General features: G+C 36.5%; 2 protein-coding genes and 2 long non-coding RNA genes across 4 annotated transcripts in view; 1 reads left to right on the plus strand and 3 right to left on the minus strand.

Annotated features, from left to right (window-relative positions):
* Positions 1-1024: 1024 nt before the first annotated feature.
* Positions 1025-3018, minus strand: LOC139127836 (uncharacterized). Its single transcript, XR_011551146.1, has 5 exons — positions 2911-3018; positions 2568-2734; positions 2029-2153; positions 1414-1525; positions 1025-1121 (listed from the first exon to the last, which is right to left on the minus strand). It is a non-coding gene; the product is annotated as an uncharacterized lncRNA (long non-coding RNA).
* A 104-nt stretch (positions 3019-3122) lies between these two features.
* On the minus strand, positions 3123-7658 carry LOC139127790 (tyrosine-protein kinase receptor Tie-1-like). Its single transcript, XM_070693663.1, has 7 exons — positions 7547-7658; positions 7154-7320; positions 6741-6866; positions 6464-6575; positions 5930-6026; positions 3494-3593; positions 3123-3389 (listed from the first exon to the last, which is right to left on the minus strand). The coding sequence occupies exons 2-7, from the start codon at positions 7175-7177 to the stop codon at positions 3123-3125; spliced, it is 726 nt and encodes a 241-aa protein (XP_070549764.1). The 5' UTR covers positions 7178-7320; positions 7547-7658.
* An 808-nt stretch (positions 7659-8466) lies between these two features.
* Positions 8467-11058, minus strand: LOC139127811 (uncharacterized). Its single transcript, XR_011551137.1, has 3 exons — positions 10909-11058; positions 9500-9670; positions 8467-8555 (listed from the first exon to the last, which is right to left on the minus strand). It is a non-coding gene; the product is annotated as an uncharacterized lncRNA (long non-coding RNA).
* Positions 11059-12253: 1195 nt separating this feature from the next.
* The window catches only part of LOC139127810 (nephrin-like), a 65397-nt gene continuing 53671 nt past the window's right edge, over positions 12254-23979 (plus strand). Inside the window, exon 1 of the mRNA XM_070693678.1 lies at positions 12254-12710. The gene's annotated coding sequence lies outside the window, so the exon portion shown is untranslated. The remainder of the gene's footprint in view (positions 12711-23979) is intronic.

Genomic DNA, 23979 nt, shown 5'->3' on the forward strand with positions numbered 1-23979 from the left:
ATTTAATAAAATGGAATTCAATCTTCAGGATACATTTCAATATTTGTCCAGGCATCACTTTAAAGACTACCTGTGTCGGCGGCAATGCAATTAATTTGGTGTTGTGTAAAATAAATGAATTGCGTTTTCACTTACGTTTTTACTGTCCCTGAGTTGCTTCGTCCGCTGGAGGACGCTAGAGAATGAAAGCCGCTCTTTTGGCATATTCTGCCAACAAGCCAACATTAGGTCGTATCTATCAAAAAAAGATTGCAGTGTACTTGAAGCACTAAACAGACATCCATTGATCCAATAGTAGGTAATAACGTATTTTAGTCCATGGGCTGGTGGGCCAATCATACACTTCCCCAATAAACCTACTACAATTGGGTATTTGTTGTTTTTTAGGATAAATTGAATAATGTAAGGTTTGTGTTATTTCATACTACACTGCATGAAAAACCAATAATTCAGATAAATTCACATTAATGAGTTGCCTGTATTATAGTGTAATACACGTGAATTCACATGAATCCACATGAATACAGGCTTGCTGAATACAAAAAAGGATTCTTGACTGTATTCATCTGTATAATGCACTCTTCAGATAAAATACAGGCAATAATCCACGTTAATACAGTAAGTATTATAGGGTTTTTTATGCAGTGCTAGTTTCCTTAATATAGGGGAGGCTATAGCACCATACCCCTAGCCATTGTTTTTTTTTCATTTTTCGCGATACATGCAAAGCAAAAACCAGCCCACAGAGGTAGTGTATGCCAAAATATACAATATAAACATTTTATTCTAACTTGTTGAGCAGATTCTAAAGAAGAAACTTATACTCATATCGTAGGTTTGTAGAGATGCACGGTGGGCCCCTCCAGCCAACGGACTATTCGTAAACAATAAATCATAATTATTGAATACTGTGCACCAGGAATGGCAAGTGTAAAAAAAGCAAAGTCATGAGAATGTAACTAAATTCTCACAATGCCAACAAATTCATCTGCAGTGCAGTTCAGTTATTAAAGGTGACACTTACAAGCTTTCGCCTATGTGGGTATATCTTTGTAATCGCATTCCTCTTTGAAGAAGAGATACTACTTCTGCTTGTGTGAGATTTTCAAATGGATCACAACCTTGTATATGTAAGATAAATGAATGCAACGCAAATGTTAATATTTCTCAAAATCTATCCTAGCAAATCTAATGAAAAGACATTATTCATATCAAGCAAACGGTATGTAATGCACTTTCTTCCGGAAAAAATAGTGATACAGAATGCAAGGCAGTGATTATGATGCAAACCAGTTGAACCTCTAATATAATCTATGTAACCAAAAACTGTACATGTGGTTGTACATTCAATTGATACACATAAACGTCAGCGTCTTCAATATCGCTATACGCATTTTCCTGAACACAACATACCTATGGTTGCGATTTCCCAAAGTACAACGCCAAATGACCACACATCAGATCTTACACTGAAGGTCCAGTTCGCTAGTGACTCAGGAGCCATCCAGGGATATGGAAGCTCGCCCTTCAAGGAAGAAAGAACACTGTCGCGCTCGAAATATATTTGCTGTGTATATACTATATCACAGTTATGCAAGGTAGAACTAGTTATTCTAGCACGGGAGGTGTTATTTTTAGTTGTTACTCTACTAGTGTCATACTAATGAGTGTCCAATATTTATCACGATATTATTTTGTTAAATACTTTTCTTTGTTTTAATGGAAAATTAACGGACAGGTTCCGCACTCTTGTTCATCTTTGCTGGTCAAAGCATACGTTGTTTCGTTATGTACATGCTCCACCGGTCATATAGGAAAAAAGTTAAAACACTTTATAAAGAATCTTGCTTGTCTCTTTCTACATCAAAACACATGTTTTGCTACACACAATATTTTGGTAATGTTATATGTTTGACGACCACGCTAGGAAATATTTTTCGGGCATCAACCCTCCATATAATTGCAAGTCATTATTGCGACAACATATTTAGCTGATAATTTTCATAGCAAAGCAAACACCATACATACCCGTTCAACTAATTTCATGAATCTATTCCCGTCGGTTACGTCACTGGTGTAGCTTAGATTTGATATCTTACATGTCATTCGTTACATACAAGAACGTGTTTTGCAGCGAGATATCTATGAATAATCTAATGGAAAATAAGAAGAGAATGATTTCATCGAACTTGTTCTATGATTCTATTTGTTATATATTCAACTAAAATCTAATGAAAGCTTGCTCTATATATTTGCGTGATGTGGTGATGTAATATTATTGTTATTGGGTTAAACTGTCTGTTATCGTATCCATCGCAATTTTAATATTGAAAATTATTCCGCAAATGACACCTTTGTTGACCACTTGACGATAGTCATACACATAGATAGGGGAAAAAAATTAGAAATCAAGAATTTTGTTGGATAAAATGATAAAATAATTTCTACTTCAAGTTATGAACTAATTATATAATGATCATTAACAAAAACAGTGATAAATAGCTATAATTAATCGATTATCATCTGAATTAAACAATTTTTCTTCAATGATTACACTTGAGACTTACCCTATGAGACGCAATGTGTTTCATTCCATTGGCAATGTCGACCGCAAAAGAAAGCAGTTGTTCTTGGCTGGCTGCATTGTTGTCAATTAGAAATTAAACTCGATTCCTCTGAAGGTAAGCTTTTAAATTACCGTGTTGAGAGTATTCCAAAATTAAATAGGGCATTTCTGTAACAGAATGTATTTAACACAGAATTTGAGTTCCTTCTTACTATGTGGACTTTATACACAACCATGTCTGTTATTGTCATATTATTATAAGTACAACTTCAAGATTGAACAATATTGCACGAATCACCAATTTCCATCAATTTGCAAAGATAAAGTCCGCAAATGCCACATACCTTTCTTTGTGCTGTAGGCAAGAAGAGATATCACATTTCTATGGGAAATGGTTTTCATCAGTTCAATCTCTTTCCGGGCAGTGTGTGCAGTTACCATTTTGTTATTGCCTAAACTATATGTGCAAATATTAATTTTAGAAAACGCCAGCAGAACAGTCATACTGTAATAGCATGACCATATGGTTTCCAGATTTTACATGCAGACCTTTAATCTACCTGATAAATGTATTCGGATTTTTTAAAGGTTGACGGCAGAATTCCAGAAACTCACCTTTCGGAATCTTGATAGCAATTTTCGTATGAGATTTCTCCTTGCCAATCAGAGACGTTTCCCCAGCGAAGACATCGCTGAATTCCCCTGTGTAAAGTACATCCTTTATCCTCACAAAATTACGATTAACTTCGAACACATTTTGCCCTGGCGTAATGTATTCAGACTCTAAAAATCCATCCAACTCTTTGTAATGCTCAACAGGTACCTACAGCGATAAAGATAAGTAGAGTATAGATTTTCAATGTTCTGTTCTAACCGATGTTAATTGTGCAAGTACAATTACACCCTGGTAAGGTTATGCAAACTTACGTCTTCCTTCTCTGGAAGGGCTCGTAATCTTGGCAGGAGGCTTGTAAATGTCGGTCGATCATTAGGCCGTTTTCTCCAGCACTGTAGCATCAAATTGTACCTGGCGATGAGGTTTAACGGAGAACGGTTTTATCATGTAAAAAAATGAAACAAATTTCAGCAAATAAATTAACGGCAACTTAATTGGAGACAAATTGTAAGGGATGCAATAATGTAAAGACACCCTAGGCTTAAAAAGTCTAAAAAAATGAAAAAATGAAAAAATAAAATTAAAAACATCATGACAACTTTTTCCCGCACAGATTTAGTTGTGGTTGATATGACCTATTTGTAGCGAATCGGCCATACAATTAATGAGTTTACTTCTCTTGTTTACGCACACACTTATATCGATTGGAATTTTGCGTAATGGCTGTTACATAAGGTTGAGAACCCAAAAAATGGGCAATGATTTTGTATTACTCTTTGTAAGACAGTTATGATCCAAATAAAGCAAGACAAATTGTTGGTTTCATGAATTCATCTATATATGCAGCACTAACATTCATCAAGCAGAGAAAACTATGCAGCCTTAGTAAAGTCGTCAGGAACGACATTTGAAAAATGACGAGCATATATTGAACAAGATATTCCACAATGTTTGCCGTGTACCATGAGGTAATAACTGCATTCCTGGGTCCGTGATCGTAGCGAGCGACTAACCATGGAGGAAGAATAGAACTGATTCATCTCGTTGAACTAACGTATGCGTGAACAAAAGAAAAATAAACCATGGGGGTTCCGACTAGTCTTTACTTTAACTAGTTTTCTGTCACGGTATCAACCGATGCACGACGGTCAGTTATTAACCCCACGGCCAATATGGGTCAAGAGTGCTCGGCTATATTATAACCCTGCCACGAAGAGTGAACTAGCGCGCGTATAAACGCCAGAGAAGTAGCTGAGGCCCTTCTTTCATTGTACATGTGGTCTTCGGTCCTTGCAAACTTGCAGCCACCCAAGTTTGTGTACGGCGATGTGTGTTCGTCCACTGTGTTTCCCTCTGTTGTGGTGGCACCGCGCAGTGAACCGAACATGAACAGAATTTCACATAGCACCATACATATGGTGCATCAGCTTCAATGAAAGTAGCCCACGGTTAATGGAAAAGACCAAGAGTAGCCCAACCTAAACTTTCCTTATTAAACGTACACTCACTCTGTCAATAAACTACATTTGACTTAAATGGGTGAGATAGAAAAGCATGCCAATATATCCCATGAAATACTGAAACAAATCTTCCAGAAACAAATAACAATCACATACAAAAGAAACAAAAGCATACGGGACACACTGGTAAAGGCAAGACAAAACAAACAACCGAACAGCAACGGCAGCTGTAACAACGTCTTAACAGAGTTTTAACCATTGACGTACCACATATAGTTGTACGTTTTTGTTGACGTACCACATATAGTAGTACGTCTATGCTTTAAGATAAAAAATGTAATATCCTACGAGACTGCTAGAAGAGCAAAACAATTAAACATGAACCAACCAATTCAAGTAAAATACATAATTCAAGCGACTGATGAAGTAAATACTTAGGGTTTAGAAACGAAAGCGTCAATGGATCATAGCGACCAGGACGTAATCGACCCGGCTTCGTCTCGCAATGGACGTACCACAGATCTGCTGTTCGTCCACGGTCTCGCAAAGGCTTATTTTTTACACTAAAAAGCCCACACATATTCCACAAGATGAATATGCTACACTTAAATACCCACGGAACGATTACACAATCATACCGTACCACAAACCATCAAGCACACAACGCCCAAAAAAATTAATAGCGATTTGTGGAGCCGCGTTGCCTTAGTTTACTTTTAACGTGTCATTTTTGTCTCTTTTGCGATAAACTACAAATGAGACTTTTAATTACAATATTGCTTTCCAAATAACCTATCAAAGCATATGAGGGGGAGGGTAAGATTGCTAGAACAGACAATTTTACCAATTAGTTTCAAGAGCCTGAAGAAAGGTGTCAAAAGCATGCGATAGATATATTGACGAGATAAACATTGAGAACAGTAGGATTAGAGGTGTGACTGGTCCAACGTGTTCAGTGTCTGTGTTGGGAAAAGTTGGAATGATCAAATATTGAATGTACATAAAATAATAAACAATACTTTTTCAAATATTGAATGTACATAGAATAATAAACAATACTTTTTAGGCATATAGGGTGGTAGACTTTGAAAGCCAGGGATATTTGACAACAATGAGACAGACGTAAATATCATCAGCAAATAAAAGTATACGCAGAAATGGTGTACATTAGAAGAGGTAGCCTTTTTAACGATGAGTGAAAAAATCAGAAAAATAGATTAGGAAATAAATGCTATAAAGATAAGCTCAAACTCGGATATGGTCGTCATTTGGAGCTAAGAAGCTTACACGTCTTCATCAACACAGTCTGGTTTAAGCAGTCTGTATCCTCTATTTAGTTTCTCGGCAACATCTTCCTTGCAATGATCAACGTATGGCGTTAAGCCTGATAGGAATAGTTTAAAAATTAACGTCAATATTAACCTTTACTCACACATTAATATAGAGAACAATTTAAGACTTAAAAAAAAAAAAAACTCAAACATTTCCGTATAGTAAACACTTCTTTGAGATTAAATTCACATGAGATTCAATTAGTATCAAATTAATGTTAGGCACATGAGGTGTGCGACCAAATTTCATCCTCGCCCGTGTTGCTGTACGAGTAACTAAACTCGTAATTTCCTTTCTTGATATATGTCCATTACTTTAATATTAGCATTTCATGGCAAAGTAGAGAAGTTTCTGACTTACAGTAAAGAAAAATCTTTTATATATTACTTGCCTAAAATGTTCATGTGTGTATGTTTTGGATGGTTTTGATTTAAGAACCATATGGATTTACGTGAAATATTTGGTATTTGTATCTAATCTACTATTTACCGTATGTAAATATTTCCCATAAAGCTACTCCGAAGCTCCAAATATCAGTCTCCGTAGTGAAACTTCTTTCATCAAAAGTCTCCAGAGAGATCCATCTAAAACACTGCTCGCACTGAAGTTAAATGGTAAAAGAGATAAATAAATATTATAAGTTTCCAGGAACTCGTCTAGTTTCCCTCAAGGTGTGTACAAAAAAGGTAGTAACCTATTCCCTCTAGCCACTCTGGCACACGACATATGTCCATATATTAACAGGTAGTTGTTATACTTCACTTACCTCATTAGTGATCCGGAACAACTCAGAATCAGTAATAACGCCTTTTGAATAGTTGAAATGTGATACTTTACACCTTAGTTGGTCGTCGAGTAATATGTGTTTTGCAGCAAGGTATCTATGGATGACCTTTCAGGACATAGATATAAGTTATACAAATTAGTACATATTACTATCTATTATCAAAAGTTTGTTTGACCCGTTTGCAATTTTTCAATATTCAAATAATATTCATTTTCTCTTTATGGTTAAGACGTATGAAATAATATATCAATTTTATTGCTTTAAGTAATGAACGTAAGTGTACCCTTAAGAAAGTTGTTGAAGTATATGCAGCCATGCTGTTGTTTTCTTCGAGTCAGATAGCAGATTTATACGGCTTATGTCTGATGTTATATTTGATCATGAAGTCTTACCTTTTTCGAACTGATGTACTTCATTGCCGCCGCTATGTCAATCGCGAATGACAGCAGTTGTTTATGGAATTCATTTTCATCATACGTCTCAAGGCTCAGTTGTCTCTTCGTGATAAATGTTTTGATATCCCCATGGGGGTACTTTTCTGTAATCAAATATATTGGACCTGAAGTCCAATACATGTTGTTTTGTTAATTGCCTGATATGTTTGCATATGTAAGTAAACGTAATTGACGACGCCAAACAATTCTATTATTGTGATAACATTAATAGCAGGATATGCATTCTTAACCTCATTCCTGCTACTTAAGGCTGAAATGGCACCACAGAAATACCTGAAACACCCATCATGGTATTAGTTTGAGTTTCCATCGTTTGCCATATCTACTCACCTGTGGTTGTGCAGCACGCAAGAAGATTGTCGATGTTTTCATGATTGAATAGGTATTTTAAGATGTAAATTTCGTTCTTAATCAGTGTACATGAACCTTCCAGCCCTGTTGACAGTGGAAATAATAGGACAATAATGATATGGATTGAAAGACAAGAAGACAAAGATGCAATAAAAACTGTCGTTGTTTAGCTCATTGATTACCACACTTTAACCATTATTTACCAAAACTTTTAAAGCAATCGTTACCAGTTGGTTCTTTGATACGAATTTTAACGGTGCCTTCTTTTCCTCCGATGAACCATCCTTCTCCGCTGTATATGCGAAAAAAATGTGTGTCAATATAACTTCATGTACATAGATTCGTTTAGGATCAACTTCAAATGCTTGTTGACCCGGTAAGATACATTCTTTTATACCATCTTCAACTAATGCAGGAGTGACATACGGGCCGTTGTTAGGCGATACCTAGAAAGAAAGAAAAAAAGAAAGAAAGAAAGAAAGAGAGAGGGGGGGCAGACAGACAGACATACAGACAGAAAGATAGGAGAGAGACAGAGACAGAAAGACAGAGACAGAGACATAGACAGAGAGAGACAGATGGAAAGAAAGGCAGGGAGACAGACAGAAGATAGAAGAGGAAAGGGGTTGAGATTGAAGGGAGATTAAGAGGGGGCCATAAAAATCGTAAAGAAGGCATATATATAGTTAAGCTAACACAGATGTACAAATACGAGAGCAAACAAAACATACAAACAAAACATAACTCAACAACACAATGTTTAAGAAATAAAAAAACTGACAAGTTAGCTACCTTCGTTGGAATATATCTGTAGATGCACAATCATTATAGCCTTCGTGGTCATTGCTTCTCTCTCCGACTGAACACCTACTCACATTTTCGCCTCCAGCGCCTTCTTCGGCAGAATAACGCAAGTTGTTCACATTATTCAGGAATTTATGGAGATGTTCGTCAATTTCTTCATAGGAAGGCTGACTACTGCTACGAGCTTGACAAAAGGAGATTCATGATTTAAGAGAAGAGAGATTTTCACATGGAGACAAATATTTCAGAGAAAATTGATCGAAACTTAATTTCTATTGCGGAGGATAGGCTCTTATGTAAATGCTGAAAGCTCAAAAGTAATAAAAACAGGTGGATTTTCTGAATATGTCGATTGAGTAAACATAATTCCTTATATAGATATATCGTAGGCTAGAATTCAGACCATTGGTAATGCTAAATTAATGCCAGAATTAACTTTTTATAAATCTCCTAAAAATCACTGTCTTCTCAGTTGACATTAAGAATTAACGATATAAACTTTCTTGAGACGCAGATCCATGGTGATGCTTTCAGGAAGCCAGAACAATTTTGGTGTAAGTGTGTGTCATTGCGTATGGTCCTGATAATAATAAACCCACTTTAGGACCCAATATTTTCCACTCTGAGTGACAAATGATTTAAGGAACGAATACATAGTCCGAATGCGTAAATGAATAGCTAGATGTACGGATTGATGGATTGATCGATTGGTCGATTAAAGATCGATCGATTAAGTGATGTACGGATTAAAAGGGAAGGGAAGGGAATGTATGTAATGGAGAAAGGGTGATGAGTGATTAAGGCAATACAGACAGACAAACAAATCAACACACAGAAATTGAGATAGAAAGACAGACATATAGACACACTGGCGGACAGCCAGACAGTGATAGCGAAAGTGTGTATATGTTCTGTCGCTATGTTGTACAACTGATTCAAGGGTTATATAAGATTGATAGTATGATACTGTTTATATGTCAGATCAACAATGGATTAGTTTGAAGATAATTCGATTAATAGATACACCCATTGTTAAAATTATTTTATATGGTGCATATCCTCTGTAAATGTTAATGATGGTCACATATATACTAAGAAATATTTGATACCATTCTATATTTTACTCACATCTTAATATCCTCTTATGTATACATAATATAACAGCAATTCCAAGAATAGGCAGCACCATGAAGCCTACCAGCACATACATTGTCAGTTATTATGTAACCTGCTTCTCCATGTGGTAACGCAGAATTTTGCCCCAGAGTTTGCGAACACATTGAAACGGATTTTACATTTCTGAAATTATAACAAGACAGGACGAAATATTTAGTAAACGAACCGACCTAGCGATAACAGTAACGTCAACAAGTGCTGTAACATAATCATTGAGGTTAAGAAACACTGGACGTTTGTGATATTGGAATTACCAGAAGAGGGATTTCGAGTAACCTTGTGTGAAAATCTAAACATAAAAGGAGGTCATAATAGCATATAATGTAACAGACACTGAGGATTGAGTGTTCGGTTGGTATTCAGATTTCCAAGTAATCAAATTATATGTAAATAGTCTAGATATCATGTAACAAGTGTCACATTGAACGACCTGAAAGTACAACTTGGTTATTTATAAATGAAACCGTGGGAACACAAAAGTATGAACAAGCGCGTTTGACTGATATCCTGATCGCGTTGCTAATGTTGTTACCACAATTATATTTCTTATTGTGATCTGGTTTTAACCCATCGGGGCTTGTATGGAATGAACACAAAACAGATACGTATACCGCGGTAATATATTTTAGTGAATAATGTCATCTTTACGAGGAATTTATACCTGATATGATTCAGCACGCTGTTTATGTATCAATATGCTGTCATATTCATAGGATCTACGGTTGTCAAAACATTTTCTGTATTTGACAAAAAATTGAAGAAGTTCATACGTCACCGGTACACATTTTGAAATGTCACATCAGCAGTTCGATATATTCTAACATGTGCAGTTTTTTGGTAGATTCAAGACTATAAACTGATGATTCGACAAGACAACTTTTACAGGAGGTAGGAGAAAATTAGCCAAGTGCAATTGCCGTATACGAAAGATTAGGGAATATTCAGACATTGTTAATTGACAAAGAGACATTCACGTTTAATATCTGCCTTTTGTTTCCTGATCATTAAACGCGTAATGCAATGCATTTTCTGAGACTTGTCTGATTTAACATTTAGCTATCTTGTATAATATCAGACACGGTTCTAAAATAAGTATATTTTAAGCAACGGCGAAGTTTCTTTCTGACTTAAAGTGGCGTTAGGGCTTTCATGTGAAAAAGTCTCGTTGTTTTTTATCGATGTCATTTTTATTTTTACGTACTTTCGAAAGCAGATTGTTTTCAATGGAACACCCACAGTCGCTGGTTTCGCCCATGAGTCATACATATAAGAGGACGGGATTGGTCGTGTATATATGGGTAATTTGGGCAAAATACAATCACACTTGCTCGGATTTTCAGGGTCACTGTTTAGGCACTTACCCAATTCCTCGTTCCTTCCAAAATGGTTTAGAGTAGTTGTCCAATGTTCGTGTCTTTTAAGAATGGGTAACTTTCAAATAAAAAAAGGTTGATCAGGACTGCGAGATGTTGCATCGGTTTGACTGATTGAATGCTAACTCCAGATCACCTTTCAAGTTTGACCTTTGACCAAATTATTTTAATGACTTATATAGTTTCATTGTTGCCTATTGGTGTAACATGATACTCAGACTAAATACAATCAAAATTCATTACAGTTCCCCACAACGTATGCTATACGTTTGAGCGACGACCAACTCTCCCTGGTAACGTACACACACTATGTAAAGCACTGTGTGACCCTGATTCTCGACACAAAAATAAGAGAAATGTCGCATTAACAGAAATAGATACACAAACATACAATCAAGTTTAGGGTTTGACAGGCAGATTACACAATACTTACAGATTTGAATGGATAGTAGAAATATTCATACTGAGAGTTTGAATAATGATGCTTGATTGTTCGAAATAGACAAGAAAAAACAGTTATTGATCATTGAGTTTTGAATAAAAGTTTGAAACGTTTGTTATTTAAGTCACTGATTCTTCCTTTGAAAGTTGTTTCAGTTTTTTTTCCATTTCATCAAATACTCTTGATCAGTCCAGCAAAGGTAATTAACAATGTTTTTTCGGTTCATTGTTGTTTTCTGTCTTAGGTGATCCTCTAGTTTTGTAGTGATTTAACAAATACATGCTATTTTCTTGTCGATTTTCAGGTTATAGCGTTGTTCGTCGAATCGGGTGTGGCAGTCCTCTGTTCCTTTATTTGTGTATTTGGTTGTTGTTTTTATGTTTTATTTCCTCATCAGGAAGGTTACTTGATAATACACTTTTATTTGATGATTATTTTAAAACAGTATTTTTGCGGGTGGATAGCTATGATTTGGCACAATCTTATAATGAGCAAATAACGTACAATTAAAAAAATATTTCTTTGTGAGTTTATCCTTGTACAAATTTGTTTAAGTGTTGACTAAAGATATATAAAGCGTAAAGAGAATAATACTCTCGAGCTCTAAACACTCGGATTGAAATTACTGTTAATCATTTTTCCCCGGAAAAAAAATTGGATCTGCGAAGCTCATTATAATTTATGATCGTTGCTATTCACGCTTTAGGTCGCAACTCTATACCAAAAATTTAGTGGTCTGTCTTGTGACAGCCATGTGAAATGTAAAATACATCAAACAGGCAAAATCTTTATCAGCATACACATTGAGCCTGTTCCAAATATGAATAGGCGCGCTAAGAAGAGGTCAAGGTTTGTAGGTCGTGATTACTGATTAACATGTGATATTGTTCCATTGACTAACAGTAGCCAAATAATGTCGGGCATAGATTCAGACTCTGTTACAGTAGTTCTTTACAGTAAGTATCCGCGAGTATACAAAAAGCAGTGATCAAAATAACAACAGTACAACGATTTCACCGGGCACCATTAAAGCTTTAATGTGTACTCAGTCGAAGCACAAGTAGCCTCGATGAGAAATGCGCAGGTTTAGCGGGGAAAATGACACGACGTGATAGGGCATATCAGGTATTGTAAAAAACCCGGGGTCAGCTTCGGATATAGCTGACGCCTGTGGGCTTCTGTTTGTGCTCCTATTGGAATTTCCCGTTTACTAAGCTTGCCTCGGATACTATTGGATATATGTTGTTCCATGTGACATTTCTGCCGATTACATGACAAGAAACACAGTGTGTTTATGCTAAAGTACCCGTCGACTTGGTGATATAGACAAGAAGTGGACAGAGAAAAGGTAAGACGTTCGAAGTTGGTTAGTTGACGATAAATGCTGTTTTGACTAGATTCATACAAGTTAACGTCAATAAGGACGAGTGATGTCATTTTAATTTTCCCTTAACCCATATAATATATATATCCACACACACACACACACATATATATATATATATATATATATATATATATATATATATATATATATATATATATATATATATATATATATATATATATATATATACACACACATATATATATATATATATATATATATATATATATATATATATATATATATATATATATATATATATATATATATATATATATATATAATATATATATCCTCGCTCTCCTTTACAAACGCAACAAGCAGATCTTTTGATTCAAACAACTGTAATATAGACTCATAGTATATATAAAATAATTGGCTAAGCGTCCCGTTATAATTATGTCGTTACTAGACAGTTACGTGTTAAAACAAATAAGCGATGCATAGTCAAGCGCGAACCAATGGTGGCGCACTAACTAAGATCATTAAATTCGCCACCATTCAGGGACATAAATATGATATAACTTGACAGGAGAATAGTACTGTTAAAAAAGGTTATGATCGGGACATTTATCGATTATGTTGTAAAGACATATACTGCCATCTTTTAAATACGTCCACATTAATTTGAATGCGTTTGTTAACAATTATCAAAAAAGATAACAAAACACATACACAGGAGAATAAGACTGACAGTGTGTGGAAATAGCGCCCATTTCTCCTGTGAAGTTTTATTGAATATTAGTTTCATCACAGTCCGCTCCACGAGGGACTGTGGTTTCGTGAAAGTTATTGGTATTTTCAAAGCCTGACACCACTTGGCAATTGCGATGCGACATCGGTACAACAGAACTGAAAAGACGTTTCGTTTTGCCAACACCTGGCACAAAAGCTGAAAATGGTCGAAGCCAGTTCGACATAAACACGGTCACTCCACAAAAGAGTGGAATGACCGTGACTTACAGACTTCACTTGACTTCTATAGCTTGCAGTATTGACTGCTTCTAAAATTCACATTTTGCAAGTTATAACTCCTACTTTGTTTCAGCAAGAAAGACAGAGACATTGTCTATGTATTCGACTCGAGTGCATTGCATCCGATGTAGCCTCGCTAGTCACGATCGTATTATCAAACGTTTTGAATCAGACCAGGACTTTCGTCAGGAGAAAATCTTCATGAAAATTTGACCCATTCCTGAAGTTGCTAATTTAGCAAGGTAATTGTGATTGTCTCACAGTCTGCAAACACTCATAGCAAAATATTCACATCAAGCAGTGGAGAACGAATTCAAGTTTTAAATACCCAAAGTGTAGTTAAAGCTACATCCGAATCAATAAATATCAATATACAAAATTGAAAGTCCCTCAATAACGCCGATTTTATGTATAGGATAAAGCCCGAGTACGAGGGCTCTTCTGGTATATAAAGTCCAACCAAGCGAGAAAATGTCGAGGCCGCAGGCCGAGACATTTTATCGAAGGGTTGGACTTTATATACCAGAAGAGCCCGAGTACGAGGGTTTTATCCGACTTAAAAACTATCGCCCCTAACTGATATATTTTCGTTTTCAATGTGTTTACGTCAACCGTCCCCTTTGTCAGTGTAACATGTTTAGGATATGAATTAAAACTTTTATTTGTGAAATAGCCTTCCAATGTAATGGAACATCCTATAAATGCCCCAGGGTACATTATATAAATGCCCTAGGGCACAGCAGATTTTGTGTTGCAGCTGGTTTCCGCTGTGTTACCAAATTTTAATATTAAAACGTACCAGATGTCTACAGAATATGACATGTTCACTTTTGATTGGACAGTACTTTACTGCGGCGCTGTCATTCGTTTCTGGAATTTGGTGACCAAGGCTTTATGAGTAAATAAAACACCCTGAATTGAGCACTCTGATTGGTCAATCAACAGTAGATAGTTTTTAAGCCTGTGATAAAGAGGGGGCCGCGGGCCTCGAACGGAATGATGTTCAGTTAAAGTCGTATATATACAAATTTTTGATTCGGACTTTGATTTACTTGAATTTTTAGTGATTCGGACTCAATATTTGCTGCACCAAAGCGCGTAAAGTGTAAAACGAACGCTTCATCATAATTTTGAATACTTTCTGCGGATGGCAGTGGGCCACAAGGTCCATGCTGCTTATCTCCTTTGGTGAAAGGTTAGATCATGTTTTGTCTAAATAATGCGATCAAAATATCGCTAAATTTGTTAACATTTGATGGACATTTATGGATTCATGGAGCATGAAACGTGTCGAAATTATTCCTCTGGTAGTGATTCGTATACTTTTACAGAGCTCTCTTTTACGTTGTTAGCCTTTTCTATTCAAATTCGATTATGTTTATCCAGCATATACGCTAGAAGGGAGGACTGCGTTCCTTTCTTGAACATAGCTTTACAAACTACAATTTGCCGATGGTACACATTATTTTTGCAAAGTCCCCCTACGCTAAAAACACAATGAGAGTGAGTAACTGAAGAAAGACAATTTTCACGAAAACAAGGATATCTGTCACTGCGAGTTGGGGTTAAAAAGGGAACCTACGCCAATATCGTAATCCCCATATTATGTAATCATCGCAGACGTGCCCTCAAAATGACTCAGCTGAAACAGTTTTGTGACGTACCATCGTTGATTTTTAAGGATATATGTCACTTTAAAATCACATCATTTCATGGCCAAAACAGTGACCATGAAGTTCCGATTTTAATTTCCGCATCAACGTCGATATTTTAGTTCTTTTGGTGTAGCGTCGCCTCCGTCGATTTTAATTTTCACTGAACGAGCGCGCGAACAATGATCGCTTCCTTGCTCCCTGTTTCTCTTCGTCTCTTTGTCCCTCTATCTTTTCTGTCTACGTATATATACACAGTCGCTGTCACCATACCTCCATGCTGTCACACACACAATCAATCTATCCACGGAGGTGATCTATTTATCTACTAATTTGTCTGTCTGTTTATCTAATGCTATATTTTGATTTATGCTAAATTGCAAATACTGGTCGAGAATTTTTATAGTTCGTTCCTTTGTGAAAAAAAAAACCACTTAGAATGAAAATCACTGGAAGAAACTGGAAAGCGAAATGAATTATTGCCAAGTCAACTTCCGGTACGTCTAGTCTCAAGATAGACAAAGATGGCTTCGCTTGTGTGAAACACGGCCGTTCTGAAGATACACAACGTTTTATTCAGATCAGAATGCATTCATGACCCACTGGGTTTAATCTCCGCTCCTGCTAAACATCTTCAACTCGTTGGCGTGTATTCATGGTAAAATAATCTATCTTTATTTCTAAGTATCTCTAAAGAATTTCAGCGCTGTAATAAAGTGAACCTTTGATCATGACACACTACAATAATATCACGAGATCGTTCGGAAAACGGGCAATGATAGGGTCATGTGATTATAGCCTGGTAGTTCCAGGAAATTATCTGAAATATTGATTACATCCATTTTTCCGTGCTCCCATGGAAATTTGAAATGTTGAAATAATCTGCCTACTAGTCGTTTTCGGGGTAACGATTTGCTGAACAGTTGTACATTCGTTCGCTTAATCCCTTGTCAACACCTCCTCGCGAGTTGCAAATAATCTGCCATGGCGTAACCGACGAGGAAGTCAAAACGCTGAAAAAACAGTGCACATTGATCATTGATACCAGACAGATGTTTAATTTTTTTAAAGCAGTGGGTATGCAGCATCAAAATGTCAGCAAATAAAATCTTCCGGGGATGTTACTTCACTACACTGCAAGTTATTGATGCTATGCTCGGACATAGACCCTCGAGGGTCTATGGCCCAGAGAAGTGTTAGAGCATTTAATACAGAACAAGGTCGATCGACATTCTTAACAACAGTAAAATTGCGCACATGCACACGTCACTCATATGAAAACGTAGCTTTTACTAATGTTTTACGGCTGGGACGTGTGCCTTCACGATAGGTGCAAGTATAGTTCAAAAAATGGAAAAATTCCATGGAAATATGCCGTGTAAATGTTCTACTGTAGTGCTGTTTGATTGGAACATTGCTGGTGCAGTCAGTCAAAAATAAATTCGTAGTCTTACACCATGGAGCTAGACACGGATCTGGCTCCATGCTAACACCGATACTTTGCACCACTGTATATGCCGCTAATGATATATACACGTCTGGGTACACATGGTCAAGTGCCAAGAATGTACTCTTGCATTGCAGGTCAAACCGGTATCGATTTATCACTGTGACATTCCCTCCTCAAAGCAAGAGACGTCCTTTTCAAGTTTTCTAGCTCCATTGGTCAACCCATGGAGGCAGTGGTCATCCACAGTCCGCATCGTGTTGAGGAATCGAGGGTGGGCATATTATGGTCCGTATTGTCGTAATGCTGGCCAGAAAATTCATCGTCAATAATCCCCTCATTACCTAATCCTGAGAGCAAACTGACTTCATTTACACGTCACCGCGAAATGCATACTGGTGGCGCTTTTCACAACTGATTAAGAGGCGTTAATAGGTGAACATGTTAGCATCGGCGAAGTTGAATGTTTATAACGGTATCACGTGATCTTTGGGCGTACTGAGTCTGCGCAACACATCGCGGCCATTTTACTCAGGAGAAGAACCATCGTCCTGTGACACTTTTGATGTCATGAAACACTTTCGGAGTCAAACGTGTTTTTTGCTTTTCGGTCATTATTGTTTAACATGGACAAGGAAGTGTAACATAATCCTATTAGTAACTAACACTTTGCTGGATACCAGGCACAAACTGTATTCAAACACATTTATTCCATTACGTAAAAGTAGTGGGATGAAGCAGTTGGAGCATATAATAATCGTTAAAATCCGGGAATACTTTTTATATCAAGGAGACACTTTTACAATGAAAGACATTTGTTCCAAATAATACTAAAAGTTGAACAAAACCGTTGAATTGTACCCTAATCTTATTAGTAACTGACATTTTACATGTCACCTAGCACATTTTTGAAGGCTAATGAATTCTTTAAGTTGCATAAAGGTCGTTTCAATTAGCAACAGAAACATATAATCGTCAGTATTTTCCGGTAATCCATCCATCAATGTATCAATCATCCTTAATCTTACATCTGTTCAAAGTCAGAGTATTCAGCTTTAATGTACTTACATATCGGATAATTTTCACTGATATGCCATGCTCATAAACTTTCAGTATGATTTAGTGTCATTATTGTACTTGTACTTTAGACCTCTGATCAAACTCACTCCCTTCACTTTTAACAAATAGCTTTGATGTAAAGCCTAATTACACATTTTCATTTATTATGCAAATGATTGTGAAAAATATGAAACATCACACAAATCAAACTTTGAGAACAAATAATTTCAAGTACAACCAATGTATACAAGAAGTTCAATCGAATTAACACCATTTTGACATACAGTCTGATTATTAAATGTTATTGATATGAACATTATCTGGAAATTAGGATGTCACGCTCATCAAACATTAACAATAGGTTCAACACGGTATGGTTAATAAATAGCAGAGGTCAAACCCAAAACCATTGCATTCAATATTGATATACAACCTAATTGTAACAAACATGCAAATCGGCTAGTAATTAACATTGTGTGCTCAAAAATAACAGCAGAAAATTCCTTAATGGGATCAATAAACAACAGGCGTCTGTAACAGTTTTTATAGCCATTATTGATATATTCTGAATCCAGAAATGCAATGTATAAAGTTATGTAAATAAGTTGACAATTAGTCTGTTGTGCTGATTAAAACTTAAAAAATTAGTGGACCTACCAATATTCAATAATCTATGCATCTTTGATCTGTGACTCAATGCTGGTCGCACCATGACAACTTTTCCCCACACAGACGTGGTGGCTGTGACCAATCTAGGTTGAAATTGGTCATAGCCACCACGTCTATTAAAATTCATGAGTTTACTTTTCTTGTTTACGTACATACTTATATCAGATGGAAATCTGAGGATTTGCGATTACATCAGGTTGACAACCCCCCACACAAGAGCAATGAATTAAAATTACTCTTTACAAAGCATGCGGACAAATTTGTTGGTTCCACACATGTCACTTACTCTTTACAAAGCATGACAAATTAGTTGGTTCCACACATGTCACTACAAATACAACACTAACGTTCATTGGAAAGGGACAATTTGAAGCCGCCTATTAAAGCTCGTGCCCGTGTGCAGTGATATGTTCGTCGGTAACGCTGTGAATGAAACATGCACACAGTTTTGTTGAAACTTGAAAGAGGATATTTAAGGCCACTGTGTAGTGATAGTACGGACCGGTGTCAAAACCGTGTCTGTTTCGTGTACCGAAGGTGTAACCCTATAGCCTAGCTCTGCGTACAGGTATGTGTGTTCACGGCGCTGCAACGCTGTGGTGGAGGCCGCGGACGTGCAACGCCGTGAACACACAGACCTGTACGCAGAGCTAGGGCCCTATAGCCCTGCGTACTATGCCATGTGTTCTGTACGCGTACGTGCGTTCGCAGTGGGAAAAGTCAGGTCTTATGTACATGGAAACAGAGTGATTTCTGTTTACGGGCTTCTGCATTGTACACAGGGCGAGTGTAACACCAGCCTGTGCTGTGCCTCGATCAGTTGTTCGGATATGGGGTGTACACATGTCCAATTGAAATGTGATCGAGTCGTTTCCCAACGGCGAAAACACATTCATTCATGCACACTATCTCACCACTCGCATATGCTACTGCATCTCTACAACGTCCATACCACATTTTATGGGTGACCGCGAGCAGTTTCTTAAATGTGTGTAGATTTGGAAAATTAGCCTGTGCTCCAGAATTCCACCATAAATACCGTTTTGAAAGTGTCAGGTGCTACTTACTTTTGTTGGCGACCTTATTACATTTTCATCGACAATTCTGTCCCATTTTGCTGACCAACCGTTGAACCCGACAAGATACTGACACGGTCCTTCTTCAACTGCAACTATTTTCTTCACTGCACCCTTTGTCCACCAGTAACAGTCATCGAGGGCCTCAACTTTTCACCTACTGAGAACGCGTAATGAGCCATGTTTTTTGTGTTTTCTGGTGTTTGGCTTAATTGCTAATGAAACTTTTAATGTTAATTGTTTTCCGAGTCAACTATCCAAGCATTTTAAGAGGGGTGATCAAAAAGGCCAGAACAGCCAATTTTGACCAACCGGGTTCAAGAACCCGGGAAAGGTGTTAAAAGTGTGCGATAGATGTGTTTAAAACATAAACATTACGAACAGTAGGATTAAGATAGGTATGAATAATCCAAACTGCCCATTTCTGTGTGGGGAAAAGTTGGAATGACACAGATTGATCCTTTCTACAGGAAAACTGTCTAAATATGAAGAGTACATTTGACTTGAAAAACAAAACAAAACAACATTTCATCACGGAAACATCCTGGATAATCGCGGTCAGCACACCTCAGAATAACATATATTTGTCTGCTAAGAGCGCACTGCACGGATAGCTGACTCGAGTCGACAATGCAATACAATACAGTGGCAATGGACATTGACAGGATTTCAACATTTTAAAAATGAATATAGAAAAAACTACCTTGACAGGGTAAGAGATGATATCAGTGATATAAATCTGAACTCTACATTTCCTTGCATAGTAAAATTGGAAAAAAATTTACGAAACGGAACTTACTTTCGGCGGACAGCAGGCTGCTAAGCACTGGCAGACGACAAAATGTATTCATCGGAGGCTTCTAATGTTTTACACGTAAAAAGCCCCTGATATCCATGTGGTATTGGTTAAAAATATAATACAACTGATTGAGAATAATGAAAACGACAAAAAATAAGGAGAAGTTAAAACAAAAATTACCTGAGGTAAAGGCATGATTAATGCTGTATATATAAGGTCCTCGCAGAGGGAGGGTAATTGCGACGTTCGTACTTATCATGGAATCCCTAGAATATCGTCAATCAGCATAAAACAAACCTTCAGGGGATTTCGGGTCATAATCAGAAACGATCGTGAATCGTCGGGATGTGAAAAATACGTTTGGGAAATGACATGTTTTTATCGAGATTTCGCGATCCGCGCGCAGTCGCCACGTCAAATATCGACCGTTGGCAATAAAAAATGTGTTTTAAAAATGTTACCATGTGGGAGTGCCACTTTAAGCTTTACAAATTTTCCGTACTATCGATATTTGCTTACAAGCGCTGTCAGTTTGAATAGCAATTTCATTTTGCTTCATTCATCATTAAAGTTAAACCTATGATAACCATTGTCAATCTTCTAAACTCATGTATGTATTATCGGGTTGAATACTGCGAGGTAAATTTTTGAAAGAGATCTTTTATAAGACTGTTCGTGGTGACAAGTACAAAACGGCTAACAAATATTTTTCCTAACTTTTGAAAATGTCTGATCCTGTTTGAAGCTAGTATGCACCTCGTCAGTGAAACACTTAACTGTTGCTCAGTCTTTTCTCAAACAATCGTTCAACCGTTCTCTTTCATAACAAGAATAAGAATTGGGAGTCACCGTGCAAATTTTAGTACTAGAGAAACAAATAACCCAAGATTTACTGATATATAAATTTCAAAATGGCCGCCATCCCTGTGCTCACTCTATGGAAACTTTTCAATTTTCGAAAAATACATAGCCAGTAAAAAGTTTCTTACGCCTTGCGTTTTACAAAGGAACCCTCAAAAGTGGAATATCAGAAAAACATTGTAAAAGTTTGAAAGTCTGAATATCTGTCTCAGAGTCGCAGTTTACCTCAAGTTGAATATTAGTGCTAACAATTTATATGCTAATACATTAATTAAAAAATGTGTTGTACAAATAAAAATGAAACAACGGTGCTGGCGCCAATGCTCCTAGAGATATTGTTATGTTGAGCGACTAGATGGCAAGAACGAGCTTGTGAGACGCATTGCATCGAATCGAAAAGTAACATTATAGTGGACTCTGGTGTCTGCTCTGGCGGCATGATAAATCAAATTACCCGACGCGCTCATTTGCGCATTGTGTTAGATATGTAAACAGAATTTAATTCATCAATCAACTTACGACCCGTCGAAACCAGCTGTTATCGTAGCACACTTGAAAATACAAATTTGAAGTTGCAAATCTCTTCCCTTACTACCAACATGTTTTGAGAAATTTTATAACCATCATGGTATACTGCCTCCCTCCCTCTTCCCCCCTCTCCCTGTCCCTCTCTTTCTCTTTCTCTCTCTTAGACATTTGTGATCTTGTGATCAAAATTGACACATTTTTTTATAGAAAATCCTGTTTTATCAAAGACATACTGTCTTTATACGTAAATCAATCATGTATGTCATGATGTGCGTTGGATTGGAAACGGTCTCCATATCCTCTGCCTGGCTAGTTTCGTGAAATTTCATGACGTTGTGAAACAAAATCCCTTATGACAGTAAAGCCGCTTACACACATCAAAAGTCAATAGCCATCTAAATTTCAGACTATGGGAAACTGATATCGATTCCCCCCTATCAACGTCCAGGCAAGAGAAGATTTACTTCTAAAAGGATTTTCTGTCCAAATGTATTCTTTTATCGGACTGTAACAAAAGTTTGAAATATTTTACATGTCACATTTGAAATCATCAGCTACATTAGTTCCTGGTAAAATATTTAGACAAACTGTACACACACAACAAAATTCATTAAGTTTCAAAAGATATACAATAGCAAGGAATAGTTTTTTGATTGAAAAAGACAACCATGTACATTGTAAAATAACATTTATGGTTAAAATTTTAAAAAAACCCACATTTTTTGTGTACAGTTGGCCTCCTAATCTCAATATTTTAGTAAGTGTATTCATATTAGTCATAAAAATTATCCAATCAAACAAATAAGGCTAGTCTTGTTTTAAAAAAATGATCACAGTTTTCACTTTAGGCAACCGTGTATTGTGGAATGACACTTTTAAGTGAAAATCCCGAATACAATTTCGTGTACATTATTGCCTTCTTATAGATTATATTCTACTGAAGTACATTCATAGCAGTTTCTAAATAAATATCATTGTAACTTCGCCGATGCTGACATGTACACTAACTAAAGTTGTTTGCACAGTAAATAATTATGAAAAACAAAAAAAGATTTGAATAATGTTAAATATTTTTTTCATGGGAGGGACATGTATAAAATTACAGTGATTTAAGAGGAAACGCAATAGTCCCCTTTTCATGAAATTCTTGTTGGAAGATAAAAATTATAACGCAATCGTACTGAAATAAAACGTTTTGCTTTCATTAATGATCATATAATTCTTCGTCTGATTACGAGGTAACAACTGCTTCCAGGGGATATTTATTTCCTTTGAGTAATGGAGGTCAAAGTATCGATCGCCGGGAATCGTCCGCTTTGTTTTCGTTTCATTTTATATTGTCTTCTCGTTTGCTTTCGGTTATTATTTTTCAAATTGAATTTTCGACATGATAATGGACTAATGATGATGATAGTATAAAAAGTAAAGAATGCCATGAAAAATCCAACGTAAAGGTAGTCTCTAGCCATTAAAATCCCTTATGTTAAATACGGTTTTAAAATTTTAATTAATAATACATTTATGATAGTTTATAGAAATAGACAGATAGGTAGAGGTCCTAACGCATTCAAAGTAAAATGAGAGTAAGTCGGATATCCACATTCCGTTCAAATTACTTTCTGGCAACAGTTAATGGTTGCTTTCATTCTTGTCTCAACTTCTATTTCTCTTCCTGAAATCTAGTGGTCTGTCGCTTATAGACGTCTTTCATGACAGATAAACCGATTGGGTAAATTCTTAAACGACTTACATACAGAACCTGTGATATTTCGGACACGTGATCTTAGCAGTGGCCCAGATGAGTTTAAACGGGTCAAGCTGCGTAGGTAATGACTACTGATTTACGCGTTTTAATGTCCCGTAAACTAACAATGCCAATAGTGGATTTTCAGAAGTTTCAAGTTTCAAGTTCTCAACAATAATTTTTTGCCATTGTCTAAAATAAGAGGTTACAGTAACACTTTCAACTTAACGGTATTTCAATCGTCATTGTGAACCCTGTCTGTGCACAAGCACCCTCGATGAAAACCCCACTAGCTTGGCGGTAATTGACACGTCATAGGACTTATCAAGTAATATAAATAACTTAGCGTCGGTTACGGGTATTGCTACCGCCTGCTTGTTTTGCATCAGAGATTTTCATTGTGAATAACCCTTTTGTTGA

The sequence above is a fragment of the Ptychodera flava genome, unplaced genomic scaffold, assembly GCF_041260155.1.
Source record: "Ptychodera flava strain L36383 unplaced genomic scaffold, AS_Pfla_20210202 Scaffold_37__1_contigs__length_1687728_pilon, whole genome shotgun sequence".
In the NCBI taxonomy this organism is placed as follows: Eukaryota; Metazoa; Hemichordata; class Enteropneusta; family Ptychoderidae; genus Ptychodera; species Ptychodera flava.